General features: G+C 38.1%; 1 protein-coding gene across 1 annotated transcript in view; it reads right to left on the bottom strand.

Annotated features, from left to right (window-relative positions):
* Positions 1-6991: 6991 nt before the first annotated feature.
* Positions 6992-22366, bottom strand: part of POLD3 (DNA polymerase delta 3, accessory subunit) — a 37523-nt gene continuing 22148 nt past the window's right edge. The window contains exons 8-12 of the mRNA XM_006926617.3: positions 21506-21671; positions 18979-19085; positions 15086-15198; positions 13840-13918; positions 6992-9144 (exon numbers count right to left, since the gene is read on the bottom strand). Of these exons, the coding sequence (XP_006926679.1) occupies positions 8942-9144; positions 13840-13918; positions 15086-15198; positions 18979-19085; positions 21506-21671 (668 nt within the window). The 3' untranslated portion in view covers positions 6992-8941. The remainder of the gene's footprint in view (positions 9145-13839; positions 13919-15085; positions 15199-18978; positions 19086-21505; positions 21672-22366) is intronic.

Raw genomic sequence — 22366 nt, 5'->3', positions numbered from 1 at the left:
TACGACACGCAAGTCTGTTTACTGTGGTCCACTCCACTGAAAAAGAACTCACGTCAAGAATGGATGATGAAAGGACACAGTCTGCCCCTCAAATCCCAGCTCTACCAGGTGCCACTTAGCTGGACAGCTTCTCTGCCACTCAATTTTCTAATTCATGAAATTGGACTGATATCTATGCCTCACAAAATTGCTAGGACTAAGTGACAAAAAGTATATGGAAGAACCTGGCAAGGAATAGATGTACAATAAATATGACTTGCAATGAATTTAGTTGACCAGTCTGGGACTATGGGTCATTTTGGCCCAAAGAATTCCAGGGAGATGCAGTCAGTTCCAGATCTAAATCAGAGTGTGTTCGTGCGTCAGAGAATGGCCTGCATGTATCCTTAGTGGAACTGTGGAACCAATCCCATCTCCATGGTTTAACTAGGACCCTGGCTCAGGCAAGAGCCAGAGGATTTCCAAGCATGAGATGACCCAGCAAAAAGCTAATCATTCCATATTTGAAGTCACCCCCAATTCTCTCCTGAGTTTCTGAGGGGATCAAAGCTAAACTAAATCCAACTTCATATTATTTTCCTCTGCTTGCTCTATCTCAAGATGCAGGTACAATTTGACTCCTGGGGACTTACGACCTACTTCCTATCAGTAATTCTCTCTTCAGGCTACAGAGGTGATTTTTTGAGTATACAAATCTGACATGTTAAAATCCTTCAATGGCTTTCTATTGCCTATAGAGTGAAGTCTAAACTACTTAGCAAAGACCTGTGTGATCTGGCCCTTGACTACTTATTTGGCCTCATAACCCACTATTCTACCTCTCACCATACCACTTATAACTCTAAACATTCCATGCTTTTTCTTTTGCTTCTTATGTTGTATGTCCTGTTCCTTCTGCCTGGGATGCCCTCCACTTTCCCATTTTGCAAACTCTTATTCTCAAGAGCTCGGTTTAAGTACATCCTCCTCTGTGAATCCTTAATCCCTATGGCAGTCACAGATAATGCTTCCCTAAGCCCACACTTCCTTTAACAGAGGAGGAAAGATGTGGTATAGTAGTATAGAGAATACAGGTTTCAAGACAGAAAGCCTAGAGTTCAAATTCTGGCCATCCCTCCAGGCCAGCCAGAAAATCAACCAGAAGAGAGAAAGCCTTAGTCTCTGGCCTAATGTATTGTCCACTGGTGTGGTTTTCCTTATGTAAAGATAGATGCAGAGAACCACAGTAAGAAGATTTAGTGGCAAGATCATCCCTACTCAGAATCAACAATTTTAAAGTTGTGATTAATTTTAGTCCTTTTGGTTCAACTTCCATGTTCATTTATACACCCATCTGACAGTCAGCTTCCAATACAGGTTTGCTAATAACAATTCCAGTATTCTAGTTCCTCTAATTTTTTATTATAAATATATAATTAAAAATAAACACATCTCAATTAGTCATTTATTGGGCAAATCATTTAAACTCTCTGAGCCTATCTTCATTTATAAATGAAAAGTGCTGTAACGATTAGAGAAAATGTATTTCGATATCTAGCACAAATTTTGGCCAATGGTAAGCACTTATAATTATTATAGCACATTAGAATTATTTGTCTGTTTCTCCCCTACTAGATAGTATAAATTACTTGAGGGCAAGAAATTCATCTCTGTATTCCCCGGCATCTAGCACAACAGTGCTGGGCATATAGTAAACTTTTAACAAAACTCTATGAAATGCACAAACATGCATATGTCAACCCCCGGAGGGCAGAGAACTACTTGTGCTTCTTTTATATCTTTCATAGCAGTCAACATGGTTATTGGGCAAATCAGTAAGCATTCATTCAGGCACACTTATGAGTGGACCAAAACATTTTCCTTCTTAGGGCTTGCTATACAATGGAAAAGTCACATGATGTGCAGTCTGAAGACCTAGGGACTACCTCTGGTTCACTTCCCCACTGTGAGATGCTGGCCAGACTGGCTAAACAGACTGGGCTTGTTTTCTGCAAAATGGGGGAAAGAAAAACCTTATGGGTTATCACAGAGATAAAATAAAACACCATATAAATAAAAGTAGGGCATAACTAACTACCTTTTATATTATCCTTTGTCTTCTGAGACTGCAGCATGGCTTAAATAGGAAAAAAATGCCAGATTTCCTCTTGATTTTCTTACAAAGCTAAGTCAAAGGCAAGGCCAAGAATTAGACAGGTTTTTTGGTTTTGTTTTTTTTTTTTTCAGAGAAAAGCAGTGTTCTTGATTTAAACTAAAACCAATTAAATGGATTGCTTAGGAAACTATGCTCTGTTTAGAAGTTTCCTGGTGATATAAAATTAATCATAAACCTTTATTTTATTCTAGTCTCTCTTTAAATTCTTAACATTTATTAGTCTACTTACCTAACTTTGTAATTTAGTAAGGTATACTGAACATAATTGAATCTTTGTTTATAGATTCAAGACCACTTGGCAGGGATGCTGTAGAGGACTCAAAAGCAGATGAGTGGTTGAGTTAAACATTAAGATTGTCTTTAAATCTGACAATCTGGGACCCAAACAACTGGTTGTACCTGCACTTATAAAAATGAACACAAGTCATCACTGGATTATATAGAAGTGTGTACTACTGTACAGCCAAGAGCAGTATAGCAGGGTGATTAAGACTGTAGGCTTTGAAGCCAAATTGTCATGATTTATATACCCTGCTGGCTCTGTTGCTTGCTCTCTGTGACCTTGAACAAATTACTTCTCAGCCTCAGTTTTTTCAAGTGTAAAATGGGAATAAAAGTACCTATCTCATAGTATTGCTATGAGGATGAAGAGTTAATACATCTAACATACTTGGCATATACTTGGTGTTCAAAAATACAAGTTATTCTGCCCCGTGTTAGTTTAATATATATTAAAATACTAGAGGCTGCCTATGCAACACTTGTAAAGATGAAGAAATTGAAGTTCTCAGAGGATTAGTACCTGACCTTAGGATTTGATCTGCCTCCCAATCCTTTGTTGTGTCCATCACAGCATCCTGCTTCCCTGGTATGCCAAAATCATTGAGAGTGTACAAAACGGAGTTGAATCGATGCTGAGCCAATATATATCCTATTAGGTACCCTTTGGAATAATCCTTGGTACCTACTTGCTCTCTTGTCAATATTCTCATTCTTGAAGTAGGACAGAAATAATTCCATTAAGGGTTCACTTAATCATGGTTTACTTGCACCATGATTGTGTGGTGCTTGAAGTTCAAATAGCTAAAATTCACTAAAATGATAGACTTTCCTCAGTCTGTGTCTTGTTTTAAATCCTTTATTCTTTGTACAGGACTATAAAATTTTGCCCATTACGATTATCTCAGTTGTTTTTTTGAACTATTAAGTCCCTTGTCTCCCACTTATCTAAGCATCGTTTCAACCGCTATATAAAATGCTTTTTAGTGTGTATGTTTTGTCACTCCAAACTCTAACCTCTGAGCTCTTGCAATCCCTAAAGTATCTTATCCAGGACTAAACATGATAGCATTCAACAACTGCTTGACACTTTGGATTTGAATGATCCAAAGCAGATACTAAACAACATGGTTTTTCCGTTCTTTAAGAAAATTCCAGTAAAAGACATGAAATAAGAACTTTGAGAAAGAGAGCCTAAAAGACCAAAGAAAGACGTTAAAGGATTAGCCATGAAGAACTTTGGGTATTAAAAAAGGGCGGGGGAGAGGGGTGGAGAAGCCAGGGCAAAGCCTCAAGAAACAAGGAGTCTGGCAAAAGCAAATGAGAAAAAGAGAGGGAGAGGTATGGGGGAGCCCGATAATATTTAGCGTTTGAAATAAAAGTGAAGTCTAGAGTTAAGGTGGGTTTGGATCCGAAGGCTGACCAAGTTTCTCTGGCGAAAGAGCCTGGGTGGCAATCTGTGGGTGGCCTACACTCAAGAACACACAAAAATCGGGACACAGATACAAGTAGTGAGAAGTGTCATGCAGCAGGGAGTGGCAAGGGGTGATCTGAAATGCAGTCATTTGGGTACAATGTGCCCTTCAGAGAGGGCACGGTGACAGCATGGGCTAATTTACAGAGCCGCCAGGGCAATAACTCAGAAAGCAATACTGCCTTTTCACAACAAAACGAGGCAGCCCTAGAATGTTTCATGGTGGTAAAAAACTGCATTACAGCATACTGAGATCCCGGAACCAATGAAAGGAGACAAGTTTACCAAAACGAGTCTTGACACTGAGTACGTTTCTGGCAAATATGTTATTATGCACGCATTCTACTCAGGTCCTGGGGAAACTTTCGTTTCCTTATATGGCCCTTCTCTTCAGCTCTCTCCTGTATAATAACTAATGTCTTCTTAGAGAAACAAAGATAGAAAAGGAATAGAACTCTTCACTTGTCCCCCATCCCACCTCCCCTTTTATTTCAGGGAAGTGAGTAGAGGCTCATATCATTGAGAGTGTAAGAGACGAACTCCTAGCTTTTAAAATCACTTTTTAAAAACTGAAATTATTTCTGCTAGAGAAATCTATGTAGATGGGGGAAGACAAGGGGAATACTGCAATTGTCTACATTGGCTGCCAGAATTAACCAGCCTTATTTTAACCATGACATTTTTCTTTAATCCCATTAGTACTTTAATACTACTAGAACTAAGATACAATGTGCATGCATGGATAAAAACACTATATGGCATACAAAGTCAAAGAAAATGCCAGCTGCCACTTTCTTTTTAATATTTGTATGTTTTTCCTTTGCACCCATCCACCCCACCCCCCTCCCTTGAGCTTGTTCTCTGTATCTATGGATTTCTTTTTGTTTGTTCACTTTTCACATTCCACATATAAGTGATATTTGTCTTTGTCTGACTTATTTTAGTATAATACTCTCGAGGTCCATCCATGTTGTCACAAATGGCAAGATTTCATTTTTTTTACTGCCGAGTAGTATTCTATTGTATATATATACTACAACTTCTTTATCTACTCATTTATTGATAGACACTTAGGATGCCCTCCGTATCTTGGCTGTTGTAAATGATGCTACAATGAACATAGGGGTGCATATATCTTTTCAAATTAATGTTTGTTTTCTTCGAATGAATACCCAGAAGTGGAATTGCTGGGTCATATGGCAGCTCTATTTTTAATTTTTTGAGGAATCATACCATTTTCCATAGTGACTGTACCAATTTATAATCCCACCAGTGCATGAGGGTTCCCTTTTCTCCACATCCTCACCAACAGTTATTTGTTGACTTTTTTAATAATAGCCATTCTGACAGGTATAAGGAGGTATCTCATTGTGTTTTTGATTTGCATTTCCCTGATTAGTAACGCTGAGCATCTTTTCATTTCTATTAGCCATCTGTATTTCCTCTTTGGAGAAATCTCTACTTAGGTCTTTTTCTCATTTGTTGTGGAGAAAAGGATCTTGTGTAGAAGCAACATCTGCGTAGACTGTGCACTGTGTCATGGCAGGCCAGTTGGAGCCAGGCGGGTGCTTACTGCACCTGGTTTGCTGGCTTGCCGAACTGGAGCAGCTCAGGGCAGGGAGGCCAGGTGCATGTGGTGACGTGCTGCTAATCCTGCTTGCTCCCTTTGTTTGGGCTGAAATGGGCTCTGGAAAGTGTGGCGGAGAACATGCTGTGGCTATCCTGCAGGTAGGCCAGAGCACCTGGGTAAAGCTCCCCTTGACCCTACTGAAGTAGAGGGGGACATAAAACAATGGCACTCGCTGGCTACTCCAATCCCGGAGTTCCCACAAAACCTGGAAAGCTCCCATGGTTTCCTAGCCTTTTCTATCTTTTCTTTCCTTTGTTGTGCAGATGTTCAATCAGCCTTCAGTTGTCTTTCAGGAGGAATTGCTCTGTATATAGGTGTATATTTCAGTGTGCTCATGAGAGGGGGTGTGGTCAGTGTCCTCCTACACTGCCACTATCTTGGACCTCAGTCCCAGCTGTCACTCTTAAATGAGAATTTCTAATGTTACTCTTCTGAAAATTCTTCAGTTGGCCCTCAGTCTTCAAATAAAATCCACTCATTAGCAGGACTCCAACTTCACTTCTCAATGTCTTCCTCCCTATTCCCAAATTCCATTTCATTTTCTCCCTCCACGCTGTGCTCCTCTGCCTGGAAAGTCCTTTCCATTCCAATAGGTAAAATCCTACTCATCCTTCAAAAACCTACTCGGTTTCCTCTCCTCCAGGACTTTGTCCACACCTACCCTCCAATGAGGACCCTGTGCTTATTTGTCACTGCACTCATCCTAAGACATAATTTCATTTTACTGATTTGTCTCTTCTATATCCTCAGAACAGTGCCACATTCTAGGATTTTATTATATCCTCTGGTGCTAGGGTCAGACGCCTGACACATAGCAGACACGCAATCAATGTTTCAGTGAATATAAATATACCCATCTATGAATTTTTCAGTAATAAAACATCTAACCTCTCCCAAACCTTTCATGAAATAGGACAACTAACTGTCTTCTCTCTTTGGACCACATTTATAGCCAGAATGATGACATGATTCTGAAAGACTATAACATCTAGGTCACATCCTTGATAACATTTCAGGAAGTTGGTAGCTGAATGCATCAGTTGTAGAGCACCTATGTGCTGCCACTGTGTACTGAATTCATGCTGTATATACATTACTTCAGTCCTGACAATTCATGGTAACTTTTTAGCTCTTTTTTGGTAAAGAACCTGAGGCTTAGGAATTTGCCCCAGGTCACACGGCTAGCAAGTGATGAAGCCAAACTAATACAATGTGCAAGATCAGGACTAGATTTTATTCTAAACGAACTAAAAAATGAGGTTGGCTGGAACTCAGATTTCCCACAGGGCTGAAAAAATGATGAAGGCAGCAAATAACTTGTCCACCTCAGACTATGGGTATGCAGTTTTAACAATATAAACGAAAAACCAGCCTTGTTCCTGTTCAGTTTAAATAACTGCACACAGTTGCCATCTTGTCAAATAACAGACTCATCATTCGGTTTGAAGCACTGTTTTAAAATAACTTCTCAAATTTATTTAACTCATGTGGATAACATGGTAGTTTTGTATTTTTTTAAAAAAAGCCACCACCTATTTAGTCTTGCAGACAGCTGAGTTTAGGCCGCATATTGGACATAGTGATCACAGGATTACTATCGTAGGACTTGCAATATCCTTTCAATGAACACCAGAGTTTTCCAATTCAAAATTAAGTTTATTAGAGGTCTCAGAATAATTTTTAAAAGACCGAATTTTCTTCTTCACTTCTATTTAGAAAAACGACTACAAGCAATGACAAAAATAATCATTTAAATGGGATTCCTCTCCAAAAAGTTTTTGTAAAGGTTTTAAGTGCAGGTTTTTCATCCTTTTCTCTATCCTTTTCCATTTAAAAAAAGGGGTTTGGAATATGTCAACCTTTACTCAGCTTGCTACACAAAGCCTTTGCCTTTTCAAGTTCTAGATGTAATGCCAAGACTCATCTTCCAAACCTCTGGTCTTAATCAAGTCCATGGGGAGCCTGGCTAGAGAGCCCTGGGTGACAGTTTCTAAAGAAACCACTGTTAATCCAAGGTCAGTCACAATCCTAACTTTAAACAGTAGATGGCTGACTGTATCGCTTAGGACATACACCAGGCTGAGGTGAAAAGAGCAAGTCAGACCTCCCTCGTCTGTTCGTAGTGAATCATACCAGCAGCCGCGCATACGTTCCTTCCCGCCCCCCTCCACCCCTGTGCTCACTGTGCAAGAGCACCACCACACCACCTCGATTGCTGAACTCACTGTCCAGCCATGATGGTAGTCGCTTAAAGGTTATCACTGGAACAGATGATTTTCCTTAAGTAACAAGTGAAATTGTTTCATTTAATAGCAGTTTACACCTACTAACTCAGTATCTCCATCTCTTCTTGGAGAGCCTATACTTTTAGGCAAATGGGAGGGTTAAAAATAGAGGAGCAACATCCGTATTGTAAATGTGTGCTTTATCGCTTCCTCACGAACTTCCTGGAAAATTGCTGTTTCTGAATGTTTCGTTTCCTTGAGAAATTTTACTTAACTGTTGTATACCACATGTACTAAGGGATTTCTCTTTTTAGCCTTCATTTCATTGTATGGGTTTCACTCTCTAGGTATTAAAAAGAAGAAAAGGGAGGTGACAAAACAGAGTATAAAAGCATGCCCTGTGTCAGCAACCTAAGCCCTCTAATATCATCAATGCTGACTAAGTAATTTCTGGGAGTTGAATACATTGTTACATTTCTATTTGTGCTCTGCCTGAGGCTTTTCCCTAACCACTAATTGCAAGTGAAGGTCGAGAGCTTTTGTGAAAGGGGGAGGTAGAACACAAGTAATGTGCTGGTATGCAGCCAGGTGTCAGTGTACTTTATAATGGAGGAAAAGAGGATTATAGGGAGATTTTTGTTTCAGCCTCTAGTCCAACCACTTTTTAAAAGACTTACAGAAAACGGCTTCAAACAGAACTGTGGTACTGGGGAAGGGATGACAGGGGGAGTGGTAAATACATCCAGTAAAATTCAGCGGTAAAAGAATACCCACACAAGTCCACAGAATACAAAGGAACAAGGAACGCCCTGAGCCATAAGTGGATCAGGGCCTAGGGTAGGCAGGGTGCAGAGGATTAGCCACTGAATGGCTTCAGTGATAATTCTGAAACCTGTTCCAATTTTTCTGGAGTACATTCTTCTCCTGGACAGGTCAAAGATTGTGCTTTAAAAATGTCATTAGAAGGTAACAGCTTTCTAAATATTCATTTGCCTCTTGCTTCCAGGTGATTTCCTTTTGGTTAAAAAGCAGTAGTATAAACCGTACAGGATGGGAGAACAGTCTTCTGATATGGGTGAGGTGAGGCACTGGATGAACTTACACAGTAAGCAAGAAGTCTGCATGTCTTGGTCTTTTCCCTGACCACTTAGCATCTCTGACCTAACAGAGATAACAGTTCACTTCTTCTGGAAGAAGCCAGTAATGGACACTTGTCTATTGGCTTTGCCCAGAGCAGCAGTCCCTTTCTTGGGGCCCTTTCGTTCTTCTTTGAATTCTTTTCTCATAGTCGTGGTGGCGGGTCTTTGTATGGAAGGTGTCTTCACCTTAAGTTCCTCTTCACTATCTGTGCAGGACTCACTCTCATAGACTTTTTCAGTCACTGGTTGGATAAGGAAAAAAATGGTACATGAGTTGGTTGAGTCATTTAGAACACAATTCTATCGAGAATGAGAGGTCTTGTTCACCCAGATCTCCTCAAACCCTCTAATCAAAGGAGGTGTGCTCATCTACAACAAAGCTTTTTCTCACTGGGAGATCAGATCCAGCTTTGGGTAGGAATTATGTGGTATCTTGAGCTGACACAGCCTCTAGTTGGGGCTCAGAATCAATATTCACTCTCATTCCCGCACTGCTATATCACATGCCCTTAAATTGGCCGTTATCATTTGTCCAAATCCTGCATCTGGGTCCTGGGCCTATGCTGGCTAACTTCCTGAGATATAATCGGAACTGTCTATCTCCAACACCTATGTGTTGACTGACTGCTTCGATCTCACCTCCCTGACCCACAGTGCCTGCCTATTTTCATTGCTCATTTTCCTAGTCTTAATCTCTGCTCTATTTGCCAGTCTCCATCCTGTCTAGCCAGGTTCACAGTCATGGACCCTCCTGACTAGCTCTATCTTGATTTCACCCATTCTCTGCACATCTTAAGTACAGAGAATTGGAGATTACATAATTGTTTGGTTCTTAGTTCTGAACGACTGCTAATTAACCCAAGATTTAGTAGTGGTCCACATCATGAAGATAACTGTCCCACGTAAACCCTATCAAATGACAAACATGATAGTTTCAAGGAAGGAAAGTGATAAAATGAGAAATATAGTTATCAATTCTTACTTCCTATTAGCCAAAGGCATATTTTACCTTTTCCCCTGCCAATAAAACTCACTGAACCTTCCCTAGTGAAAACTTTGAAAAAATTATACCAGTGAGCAGTCATTGTAAGGAAGCCCCGAAGGGCACAGACAATGGCTTCCAACAATGATGTCACAGAAATGACTGTCTCTTTCCAATATTACTGCGATGCACACACTGACCACAAGAAACAGTACAACGTCACCTTCCTATGACTTTAGAGAGCTGAAGCAGCTGTATAACCAACGTCTTCTAAATTCTTTTTCAGCCTTCCTAGAGGCATACATTTTGGAATCAAATATCTGTGTTCTAATACCTAGTCTGCCATTTATATAATCTCACACTTTAATGCATCGGAATCATCTGGAGGGCTTGTTAAAATATTGGTTAGTGGGCTCCATTTCTAGAGTTTCGAATTCAGTAGATCTAGGATGTACCTGAGAATCTGCTTTTCTAACACATCCTTGGGTGATACAGATGTGGCTGGTCTGGAGACCACACCTTGAGAAGCACTTTTTTTCCCTCCCTTGTAAAATGGAGATACATTGTCTCATAGAATGTACAAATGCACTTTGTAATCTTTGGCAAGCCCCCTTCAATGCTATTTTTTCCCCTCACAATGGGCCATGCTGGAGGTCAATTGGCTATTGCCATTGGAGCATTCTTTCACTTTATCCCTCCAGTGCCATTAAGGCTGTATAATTAACAGTCCCTTCCTTAAGAGTTCCTAGGATTTGTCATTACTTTCAAGAGCCTAGAATTTTGCTGACTCTTGCCAACTTAGAAGCTAAAAACACTGATAAATATGAAATATGTAGAGTGTTCTCAAAGGCCTACCCATTCAGCGTTGCTCCACAGACCAGAGGGCTTTAGAATTTCTCATGAGCTTGTCAGAAATGCAGAATCTCAGGTCCCACACCAGGCCTACTGACTCATAATTTGAAGTTTAGCAAGATCTTCAAGTGATGCATATACTTAGCAAAGTTTGAGAAATGTTGCTTTAAGATACGTAGGGAATTTTCATGGTATATTCATGAGGTCAGCAATTACGATCTCATAACACCATCTCCATCTGGTACACAACATCAAAAGCATTATGTAACTAGATTAAGTGGAACAAAGTTATGAGCTGTTATTTACTCAATATCTCAAAGTCTGAAGAGCCATCTGTAGAAACAGAATAGAAACTACTGTCTACTGTGTAAGACATATTCTATATTCAAATGGCAGCATGTCTATAATATTAAACTCTAGCATCAATTAGCTTATTATTTCATTACTAATTAATGAAACCACTGTTTTGTCTCATTGCCAATTACGTGCAATGCATTGCTTAGGGGAGTTAAAAACCAGTCAAGGCAGCACCAATGAAATTTCTTAAGCAGCATATTTGGTATACATTATGAGCTACAAGAAGCATTTCTATATTCAAAGCTGTAGCTACTTCAAACTACAGGACAAAGGAGATTTCAATTTAAAAATACAGGATCTTTATTTTAGCTGAACAACAGGCCACTTTTCTAAAAAGCCCAGTTCAAATGGGTAACATCAGAATTCTTTTCCATCAACTGTTTTGCTCCCGAAAATCCACCTGATCCAGAAGTCCAGCACAAACTTATCTCAGGGGCCCGTCAACAAACTCACAAAAAGGAAAAAGATCAGCTTTGTAGACCCACAGACCAATTCTGATCCAGCACAGGACAGGGCAAGACCCCTGTGTCGATACATCTGGAACAGTCTGAGCAGAGAGGGGAAAGCAGAACTCCTTTGTTGGAGCCAAGATTCATTAGGTTGAGCTTGGACTGAAAACCTTTTTTTTAAAAAAAAAGTGCTACGTGAGCACAGTTTTCATTGTTGCATCCAAGTCTCTTAACAGTCCTGTCTGGAGACAGGACTGCAAAAAAGTCCACATCCCACACCTGGCCAAAACTTGAGTACTGTGTTTTGAACAAAAAAATAAGTAATTAGCCACAAATTCCCAATCGACTCTCACAAAGATATATTTGGGGTAGAAGTGGGAAAAAACTAGCACTGATGCTTTTGTCCTCTTAAATTTAAAAGAAAAAAAAAATAAGAATTTCAACAGAAAATATATTACCACCAACAGTCAAACCAAGAGGCTTGAAAATACAGTTAGAAGACTGAAAAAACAGACTACTCGAAGTCAAGAATTCATAGGCTCACAGTAAATTTGGCACTGAAAAGACAATTTCCACATGTAAGGACTTTTATTCCCCAATCACATGCTACAATTAAAATGGCAGAGGCCCCTTCAGAGGAGGAGGAGGTAGGGAATAATGGGACAAGGCTCACAACTGATGTTTTTACTAGTTTTAACAATCACATTGCATAGGAAAAGCTGATTCTTCAGAGTCAATATTTTTAAGACAAAAATTTTAAAAAGAAAAATCAAGAAAGGGAAAAAATACTTCTTTAGGAGAGCCAAGCTGTAACAGGTGCCACAGGAAAGAAGAAATGACAATTATGGGCTATCCAACTAACAAGAGGTTTAAGAGGCGAAACCTACAACTCTTTCAAATATAGAAATGTGGTACCAGGGTCTGAGTAGCCCATCAAGCCTCAAGGCTAAAACCTAAAAGCCCCACAGAAGTCTGGTTCTGTTGTGGAAAGGGTAGAACAAGCTAAAACATGGTGAAGAATCAGCCAATGACTCAAAGCCTGAATTATTTTTTTTAAATGTTAAATACATACTTTCTAGTTTTATTAATATAATTAAAGTACACCATTGTATAAGTTTAAGGTGTACAGCATAATGGTTTCACTTACATATATTGCAAAATGATTACTGCTATAAGTTCAGTTAGCATCCATCATCTCATATAGGTAAAATAAAAAGAGACACAAAAGAAAAAAATCTTTTTCCTTGTGAAGAAAACTCCTGAGATTTACTCCCTTCACAACTTCCCTATATCATACAGTCATCACGCTGCACATAATTCTCTGGTACTTATCTTGTAACTGTAAGATTGTACCTTTTGACCTCCTTTCCCCTCCCCGCTACCCCCCGCCTCTGGTAACTACAAATCTGATCTCTTTGTTTACGAGTTTGTTCCACATGTAAATGAGATCGTATAGTATTTGTCTGTATGACTTATTTCACTTAGTACAGTACCTCCAAGGTCCATCCACGTTGTTGCAAGTGGCAGGATTTCCTGGTTTTCTAATGGCTGAATAATATTCTGTTGTGTGCGTGTACATGCACATTAAAGTTTGAGGTATGCTACTCTCTGTATTTATACATATCACAACTTCTTTATCCACTCATCTGTCAATGGACACTTAGGTTGTTTCATAGCCTAAATTATATTCCCCTCTAAGCCTCCATTAAAAGCACATGAGTTTACCTAACATGGCTTACAAACAGGAAACATTAAAGAAGTGATTTGGAAGAATCATACCTCTCTGAAGAATAAATGGGACAAAATACCAAAGACCCTTGACTCTTTCTTCAGAGTCTAATTACCTACAGGAGCTTCTTTTCCACTGTTCAAATGTATAAAATGACCATTCTAAAAAAAACACAAATGTTTCTCAACATCTATAACATTTTAAGTTGGTATCATAGTTTCCATCTTTAAAGTTTTTAGATATATTACCTCACCTGAATCTTCACAACAAACCCACATGTAGGCAAAACAGATACTTTACTTCCATTCCACAGCTCAAGAAACTCCCTTCCAGAGATGACATACTTTTATCCAAAATCTCCAAGCTTATTTTTAGAGTGTATGGCTCTAACAAGAGCCCAGGTGTTCTAACTTTAGTTGTAGCAGTCTCTAAACTCTGCTACCCCACATCATTTGGGGGTGAGTCACATACACATTAAAGTTAGAGGTGCGATGCTCTATAAAGGATTGTGCTGCTTCTCTATGGTAATAACTCTATCTCTGGATTTGGAGCCAAAAATTTTTCTTACCTATGCAGTCGTCCTCATCCACAAAGGTTTTAGATTTCAGCACACGCTTTCGTTTTCTTCTGTTTTCTCCACTTAAGCTCTAAAAGGTCAGAGGAAGAGCAGAGATTACAACATTAAAGATGGCCAATGAAACTATAGAGAAAAATAACAAAAGCTTTTTAATTTATAACCTCCAATATTCCATGATAAAATGTTGAACAAAGAATTCTACACATTTCCTTTTATGGGACCAGCCCTACCACACATGAGTTATGCTCATTGTAGGTGCAGACTTGACATTATATCATTTATAAGAAGAAAATTAACATGTTGAACAGAAATCTGTGTTCATTCAGTCAACAAATTCTGTTGAGTAGTCCAAGCACCATGAGTTAAAAAGACCAATAGGGCAAGGACCTTAGTGGAGGAGAGAGAAAAAGAAAACAGAACACTACAATCCACTGTGGTAAGGTCTTTAGTAAAGAGCAGAGGCAGATATTATGGGAGCACACAGTGAAGGCCCCTAAACCAGACCAGAAATTTCCACTCCCTCTGTCCTTGTGGTAGATACTTGTTATTTCAGCCTTGATGCTGCAACATTACAAGCATCTAATTTAGTCTCAGACTGGTATTACTAATACTAATTTCCTTTTATTCCCACTGGTCTTTAATCCTATTTCCTCTTCAGCTAATGAAGAAATTATTGCAAAATTTAAGTGAGTCTTAATACAATGAACTAAGGAAAACAGCCATAAGAAAAAAAACTTGTCAGCATCCATCTTCTCAACTCTTCTGCACTAACAGATGCAGCTGAAGATCACTCAAAACTACACTTCCCCATTTGATGCCAGCTCTTCTCATCCAGCACTCTTCCAGAAGAGCTTCTGAAGATCAACCAACGTGCATAAGCTGTTTGTTCTGTATCTTTCACACACTTTGCTCTGATTCAGGTAAGACCTCATTTTGCACAATTCCCACGTGAGTTGGAAGGCATAGCAGCCCTGAAGCTGGAAGTCATGAAAACGAAACAGCTCCCAGGATCCACCTCTCCAACCTTCCTGAGACTCTGCCCTACATCTGAAATCTCTCTTAATATGAGAAGAGGGGAAATGTCCATTCTGTATAACCTACAGGTGAGCAGAACAAGACAAAAGCCATCTACTGGCATCTGTGAAGTATACATCAGAGAACTGATTTAACATAGTAGTTTTAGGTCCTTGGGTGAAAAAGGACACATGGAAAAGCAACCATCCCAGTTAAGTTGTACCTTGATAGAAGGAGGCTCTGGCTCAGTCTTTGGCACTGGTTCAGGAGGTGGAGATATGAGAGGAGGTGGGGATGGCGACTCAGCTTCATAAGCCCCAGGAGAATCTGGTATGACTGAAATAATGAACCAAACTTAGATAACAGAATTAATGCACTATCTGCTACATTGCCTTCTCCACTGGCTAAGTTTCCACATCCAACAAACGACATTTTGCAAGCACTAACTGAAGAAAACCAAGGACTCTGTAGTTATATATCTATATATATCTTTAAAATATATATTTTATTCAAAGACAGAGAATCAAGAATTATTAGAGCTGGAATATATTTTAGAGATTATCTTAGCTAAACTTTTTATTTTATAAATAAGTCAGGGTATGAAGTTGTTTTATAAATATCCACTGATCATCTACTAAGTCATGTATATCACTTATGTTATTTCACTTTATCCTCACAACAACCCTAAGAGACAAATATTATTATTCATACATTAGAGCTGTGTAACAGGTTCAGAGAAGTTAACTCTTCAGCCTTACTACAAGTATCCCATGCTGCCTTATTATTCAGGACCAGACATTTTCTCTTAAGATCAAGTAAGTGGAGATAATCTTCAGATTATGCCAGAGTCTCTGTGACTGTGGTCTGAGGATTACTGAGATGTTAGACTGAAACTTTCCATCTGATGCTAGGACTATAAACCTTGGGGAGTGGGGGAATCATCTTTGAAATGACCATAATTATAGCTCTAACAATTAAGACTTGCTACTTCTAGTGATTGCTCCACTAATGAGGCTTGTTTTGCTACACAGACTATCAGAAAAGAACACTTTTAGGAAAGAAACACTGCTACCAAAGTGGTACCACCCGAAAAGAAGTACAAGAGGGATCCCATCGTTTCTGAATAGTTCTAGAAATAATGGTCTCAGTATGAGGCCCATGAGAATCCTCAGCTGACTTATTGCTTAATCACCACAAACACTTTGCTAGTCAAGGGACTGGGTAGCTGCTTAGCCTCACCTGCTCCCTGAATCTCCCGACTGTATTCAAATTCTTAGTACAAGTCTTGGATCTGAAATTCTCCCAACTGATTAGGTCAGTGTTAAAAATCATGACAGTGGAGCGTTCAAGGCCAAATGACCTAAAGAGGTGATGCAGAACAAGAACCAGAATGAAACAAATTACACACTTCAAGTATGAAATGGGCCCCCAAATTTTCTAAGCTCTGGGACAAAAGAGACAAACATAAAAAGAAAGTGGTCCAGCTATTAGCCCAGCTCTGGGACACTAGAAGATGATGGGTGCTCAAGCAAGCAAAAGAAAAGTCAAACCACTGAACTAGGCACCCATTTTTCTAAAGGTATGCTATTAAGAAAGCTGTGTCACAGTGGTAGCAAAGTTTATGCAGTGAGGAAGCTAAAGAAAAGGAATTTTGAGTACTCACAGTAATAAATTTAGGAATTCTTATTCTACTTCCAGTTCTGTAACCACTTGACTTAACCAAAGAAAATACTTAAGGTATCAAGACTCCTCTCACCGCCCTGTATGGAACTGTTTATCTAGATTCCCCTACTCCAGACTCCAAGCTCTATAGAAGCAGGGGTACCACGATTTCTCTGGCATTGAACGCACAGTAAACATTCTCTTTTAAATAAAGGAAAACAATCATTTTCTGAACTAAATTTGAGATGAGGGGCTTCTTGGTCAAGAAAGACTAAGCATATAACTTCCTCTCTTCCAAACATTCCCAAAGGGAAACATTATAATGATAATAAAGGAGTGAAATACTGTAATGCCCTCATACCAACAAAGAGAACAGAAGAGGAGCCAAGAGCACTTAATAGTAAGAAATTTCAACAAATCCCTGGAAGATGTAAGGCAGATGGGAGAAAGTTGACAAAAGGAGCTTTAGTCAATTAGATGAGTCAGACAGAAGAGGTTACTATCTATTATAAAACTTCTATTTTGTCAGATTTTTTGAAATTGTACATAGGTATTTAAATTTTCTTAAAACAAAGTATTTTAAGAAAATTAGAATAGGGAAAACGGGAATTTTCTGGTCTTTGCAAAAATTAATCGTTCATTCTCATAAGAACCCCACAAAGTCATTATTTACTATTATTTGTTTTATAGAACTAAGGTTCAAAGAGATTAAAAAAACAAACTTGCTACATTCATATGCTAGAATCCATGTCTGTCTGCCTTAGTGTTTATTATTAAACCATGCATTCTCCCTCATATTGACATAAGCATAAGGAATGTTTGATGCATTGGGTACAGCTTAAATATACTTGTGATGAATTTGCAGCATTTCAGATGAAAGGTATCAAGTAGTGAAACATCACTCATCCCAGAAAAGCACCCTTTGTTGAGGCAGAATAAGACTGTGGTAAAACTAATTTCAGGGATTCAGCAATGTAACCACTGTTTATCAGAGAGTTTTCTGGCAGATACTGGTAATTAGAATTCTTGGAAATCATTCATAGGTTCCAAGGAGATTTTTTTAAACTACCTATCTTAACCTAAAAAAGGGGGTCATTTGTTTAACATGCTCCATAAGCAATTTGCAAAGACTGAAATGTTAGCAAAGACTTTAACATACTGATTAAAACGATTTCTTCCTAGCAGTGTAGATGATAATCCTAATGTTATTTCTTTTTGGGTCTGGCCTTCTCTTGCTTTACAAAGAGAGTATATAGAATTGCTAAAGGTACTTATGACACTGCCAGGGAAAAGGACAAAGGAACAGTCCCTTAAATAGAGAGTTAAGGATATGAAGTTGAAGGGAATTTTCTGAGAGAAAGTAGCTGCGAGTGTACTCACTACTGCTAAACACCTTAACTGAACACCTCAATAGGAAAAGTGGGGTGAACAATAAGAAAACCTACTCTGTGTCAAATACTGTCCTGGCACTTTTGACACATAATTTTATTTGATGTTCATAAAAAGCCTACACAGTTTCTAATAACATCCCCATTTTAGAGATGAGGAAACAGGAATTGAAGTAACCTGTCTAAAGTGTCACAGAGTAAGTGGTGGAGGTCAGATTTAAACTCAGTCTGACTCCAAAGTCCCTGCCCTTATTCTGTTTGCTTATCTTACAACATTGTCCACAACCTAACACTAGAAGAGCCCATACCATTCTCTTTCAACAAAGACACTACCGATTTTTCAACTTAGCAGTGCTACTTATACTGTGTGGAACACCACCAACACCCTTGATGCCTACAATATAACCTGTTTCAAAAGAGTCACGTGAATGGAACATCTCCAGTTTATTTTTTTAAAATGGTCTTTGATGATGATATGTGCATATTAATAATCCTTATTCTCTCCTTTTGTTTGTTATTTTGGAAAATTACAAGAAAATAATAGTTCTGGTCAGAAGGCTGAAGTATATTTTAAACAGGAATAGGTGCTATGTGTGTCTCAATGCTAGGATTACTACTGTCATTGTGACCCATAATAAATTACCTTCTTTGAGATCATAAGAATTGACCCCTGCTATAGACTGAATGTTTTTCCCCAAAATTCATATGTTGAAGCCCTAATTCCTAATGTGATAGTACTTGGAGGTAGGGATTTGGGGAGGTAACTGAGTCATGAGAGTAAAGCTCTCATGAATGCGATTAGTGCCCTTATTAGAGACACGAGAAAGGTAATTCCTCTCCCTACCATGTGAAGATACAGCAAAAAGATGCCCTTCTGCAAACCAGGAAGAGAACTCTCACCGGAACTGAATCAGCTGGCACCTTGACTTTGGATTTCTCACCCTTCAAAAGTGTGAGAAATAAATTTCTGTTGTTTAAGTGACCCTGTCATCTTTGGTATTTTTGTTATAGCAAACTGAACAGACTGAGACAATCCCACTAACCAAAAATTAATGGAAATGCCCACCTTCATCCTCACTGCTATCAGACTCAGGAAGTTTGATTCTTCTCCTCTTTTTCTTCATGTTTTCAGCTTCTTTTGTCTCATCATCAGATAACTCCACTCGCTTTCCCCTGATGCCATCCAGGAAAAATTTAAGCACGTTATACAAAATAAAAGTATAAGTCACATGCTACTTGTGAAGCAAGTTATGGATCTTGCTTCATAACTCATGGTCTTAATTCCAGAGGATAGAAAAGTGAAAGTAGACTAATAAGGTTTCTTTTTAAGGCTAATTGACCACAACTAGGTCACTTCATGGTGTGACCAGAATAAAAATTTTCTCTAGCTATCTATAGACCACTGGAAGCTCGCTCCTATCAGGTTATCGAGAATCTTTCTAAATTCTTACTTTCTCTATTGGCTTTTCAATAATTCAACAAGCATTAAATAAGCAGCTACTATCTACATATATGAGGCTCTTTGTTAAACACTGAGGATGCAAAATCGAGAAAATATTGTTCTCAAGAAACTGTGGCTGAAAAAACAAATATAAACACCACTAACTAATACAATGTGATAAATTTTACTGGACAAATGTTATGGTACATGACTCTTGCTTGAAAACTTTAAAAGCAGAAGTTCATCAAACAGAAAAAGGTGACATTTTTAAAGAGAACAATATAAGCAAAGGCACAGACATAAGACCTTAAGGTGATTCTAATGATGTAATAAAAAACTTACACTCCATCTTGAAATTATTTAGCTCCTCTAGATATTCCATCACACTATTCATTCAATCTAGAAATAATTTATCAAGGGCCCACTGTGTGTTAGAGACATAGTTTTTATCTTCAAGTACTTTATTTCCTATGTAACTTTAAATATCAATTTATTTTTCTACCTTAAGCTAGGAAAAAAACAAACTCAAAATAAGTAAAAGGAAATAATAAAGAGCAAAATCGGTGAAATAAAAATAGAGAAAATTAACGAAGCTTTTAAAAGCCATTATTTTGGGGAAAAAAGTAATAAAATTAGTAAGTCTTTTTTATAAGACTGATTTTAAAAAGATAAAAATATGTATTACCAATGTTAGGAATGAAAGAATGAAGAAATCTATAGTGATAACTAGATACTCAAAGACTAAGGCTCTATATTCTAAACAACTTTAAGCCAATAAACTCAACAACTTAGATAAAACAGATAATTTCTTTAAAAACACACCCAAATTAACTCTAAAACAAGAAAATTGGAATTGCTCTATTTAAAGAGATAGAATTCATTTAAAAAAAAAAAAAAACCTTCCCAGAAAAAGAACTCCAGACCTAAATTCATTTCTTTATCAAACTTTTAAGAAATATATCATACAAAAACTATTTCAGAAAACAGAGAAGCAAACTCCTCCCAACTAATTTTAAGAAATTAACTAATTCTGAAACCTGATTTGTATGTTACCGGAAAATAATTGACCTATAGCCCTCATAAAAGTAGAGGCAAAAAATCCTTATAATATTAACAAATAGAATCCAACAATATATTAAAAGGATAAGACATCATAACCAAGTGCAGAGGTTTATTCCAAGAATGCAAGGTTGGTTTAACATTTGAAAACCAATCAGTGTAATACACATTAACAGAAACACTATATGATCATCTCAAAAAATGCAGAAAAAGCATCTGTCAAGATTCAATACCCATTCATGATAAAATCTCAGCAAACTAGGAATAGAACTTCTTCCATCTGGTAAAGGGCATCTACTAAAAATATACAGTTAACATTATATTTCATGGTAAAATACCAAATGCATTCCTGGCAAAAATCATCAACAAAGAGTTTTGTACCCATGACTGGGGATGTTTTAATCCATCCATATCATGATATACATGTTCCTAGGAGGTGAGGCCCACTAGACAGAGCCTTGACCCTCTGAAACATCAGCAATCTGTTGATGTTTTCTATTAGAGTAGCCCCAACCTTGCCACAAAAGTCAAGTGTTTCTGGGCCTATCAGTGCTGACAGTGTCCTTTAGAATTTCTTTCAACAGACTAATTCCTACCAACTATGAGGTAGTGTCTCAAATTCCTGGATCCATTTTTAACAGCTTGTATGCTCTTTATTTTCTTTTCTAATTACATTTTACCACTTGAAAAATAAACTCATTGATATAAAAAGAAAACAAAGAACTTTTTCTCTTAAATTTGACTGGAAAGAGTAACCCCCTCATTTGCAATTTAAAGTGAAAAACAGACAGACAATCAGGCACACTTTTGCCATGTCCACAGATTTAAAACGAAGTAAAAAGACAACTGATTAAAATCAATGGGGCCCCAAAACTGACTCTGGGCTCTATATTATCTAAACTGGCCATTCCGGTTCTACTTCACTAGATAAGATATTGAGCTTCTCCCCTCACTTTGGTTATACAGCTGTATCCTTAAGGCATTAAGTAGATTTAGTGCTCAACTGAAAACTGCCTGCTGTCAATAAGCCCAAACAGACCTTCTCACCCCGAGGGGAAACACTCTTCCCCCACAAGTGACAAAATTTTCCTACCTTTTTTTCTCCTGCTGCTGCATCTTAACAGGCTCTGCTTTTTTGCTGGATTTCTTCAGGCCTGCAGGGGCTGCCAGCTTTGGTTCAGTGACAGACACTGGAGGTTGTTCCACTATTTTTTCTTCTGTCACTGCTTGTTCTGAATCCAAATTAACTTTAAGTTTATCTACAAATAAAGTATAGCAGATTATATATAATCCCATCATGCAATATTAATCTATTATTCCTTTGACAGTCTACTGAGTGCCAGGTAATGTTAGGGGCAGAGACTAAAGGAATAAAAAAACAGTCCCTGTCCTAACAGAGCTCATGGTCTAGTCAGAGAACATTTCTCCTTTCCAACTACCACTCTAGGTATAACTGTTTTCATTTCTGCCTCCTGCTAATCCCTCATTATATCACAGTCCCCGGGGCAAATGATAGTAAAATAGAGCTTAGAAAAAACAAATACAACTTTATGAGTATCATCAGTCTCATTTGTTAGAGGAGGAAACTAAGAGCCATAGGGATTAAAAGATTTCCCAAGAGCACACGGCTTACAAATAATGACAACAGAAATTTCTACTAAGATCTTATTTTCTTTCTACTATAGTCTATCTGTTGAAGTCTGGATACTTTTATATATTAATTGAAAGACTACTTTGGAATCAGAAAAGTTTGGTTCAAAATCCTGCTTTACTCAAGGCAAGCGATTTTATCTAAAAGTCAGTCTTCTCTGTAAAAACTGGAACAATAGTTAAAAGATTATTATAAGGAGTAAAAGAAATCAGTACGTGAGGGTAAGTGATTTACCCAAGGTAACACTGATAGAAAAAAGAGCCAAGATTTGAACCTAAGTAAGTTTAACTCTTAAGTCCTTAA

Source organism: Pteropus alecto, unplaced genomic scaffold (genome assembly GCF_000325575.1).
Source record: "Pteropus alecto unplaced genomic scaffold, ASM32557v1 scaffold7, whole genome shotgun sequence".
In the NCBI taxonomy this organism is placed as follows: Eukaryota; Metazoa; Chordata; class Mammalia; order Chiroptera; family Pteropodidae; genus Pteropus; species Pteropus alecto.
This window is presented reverse-complemented; position numbering and strand designations above follow the sequence as displayed.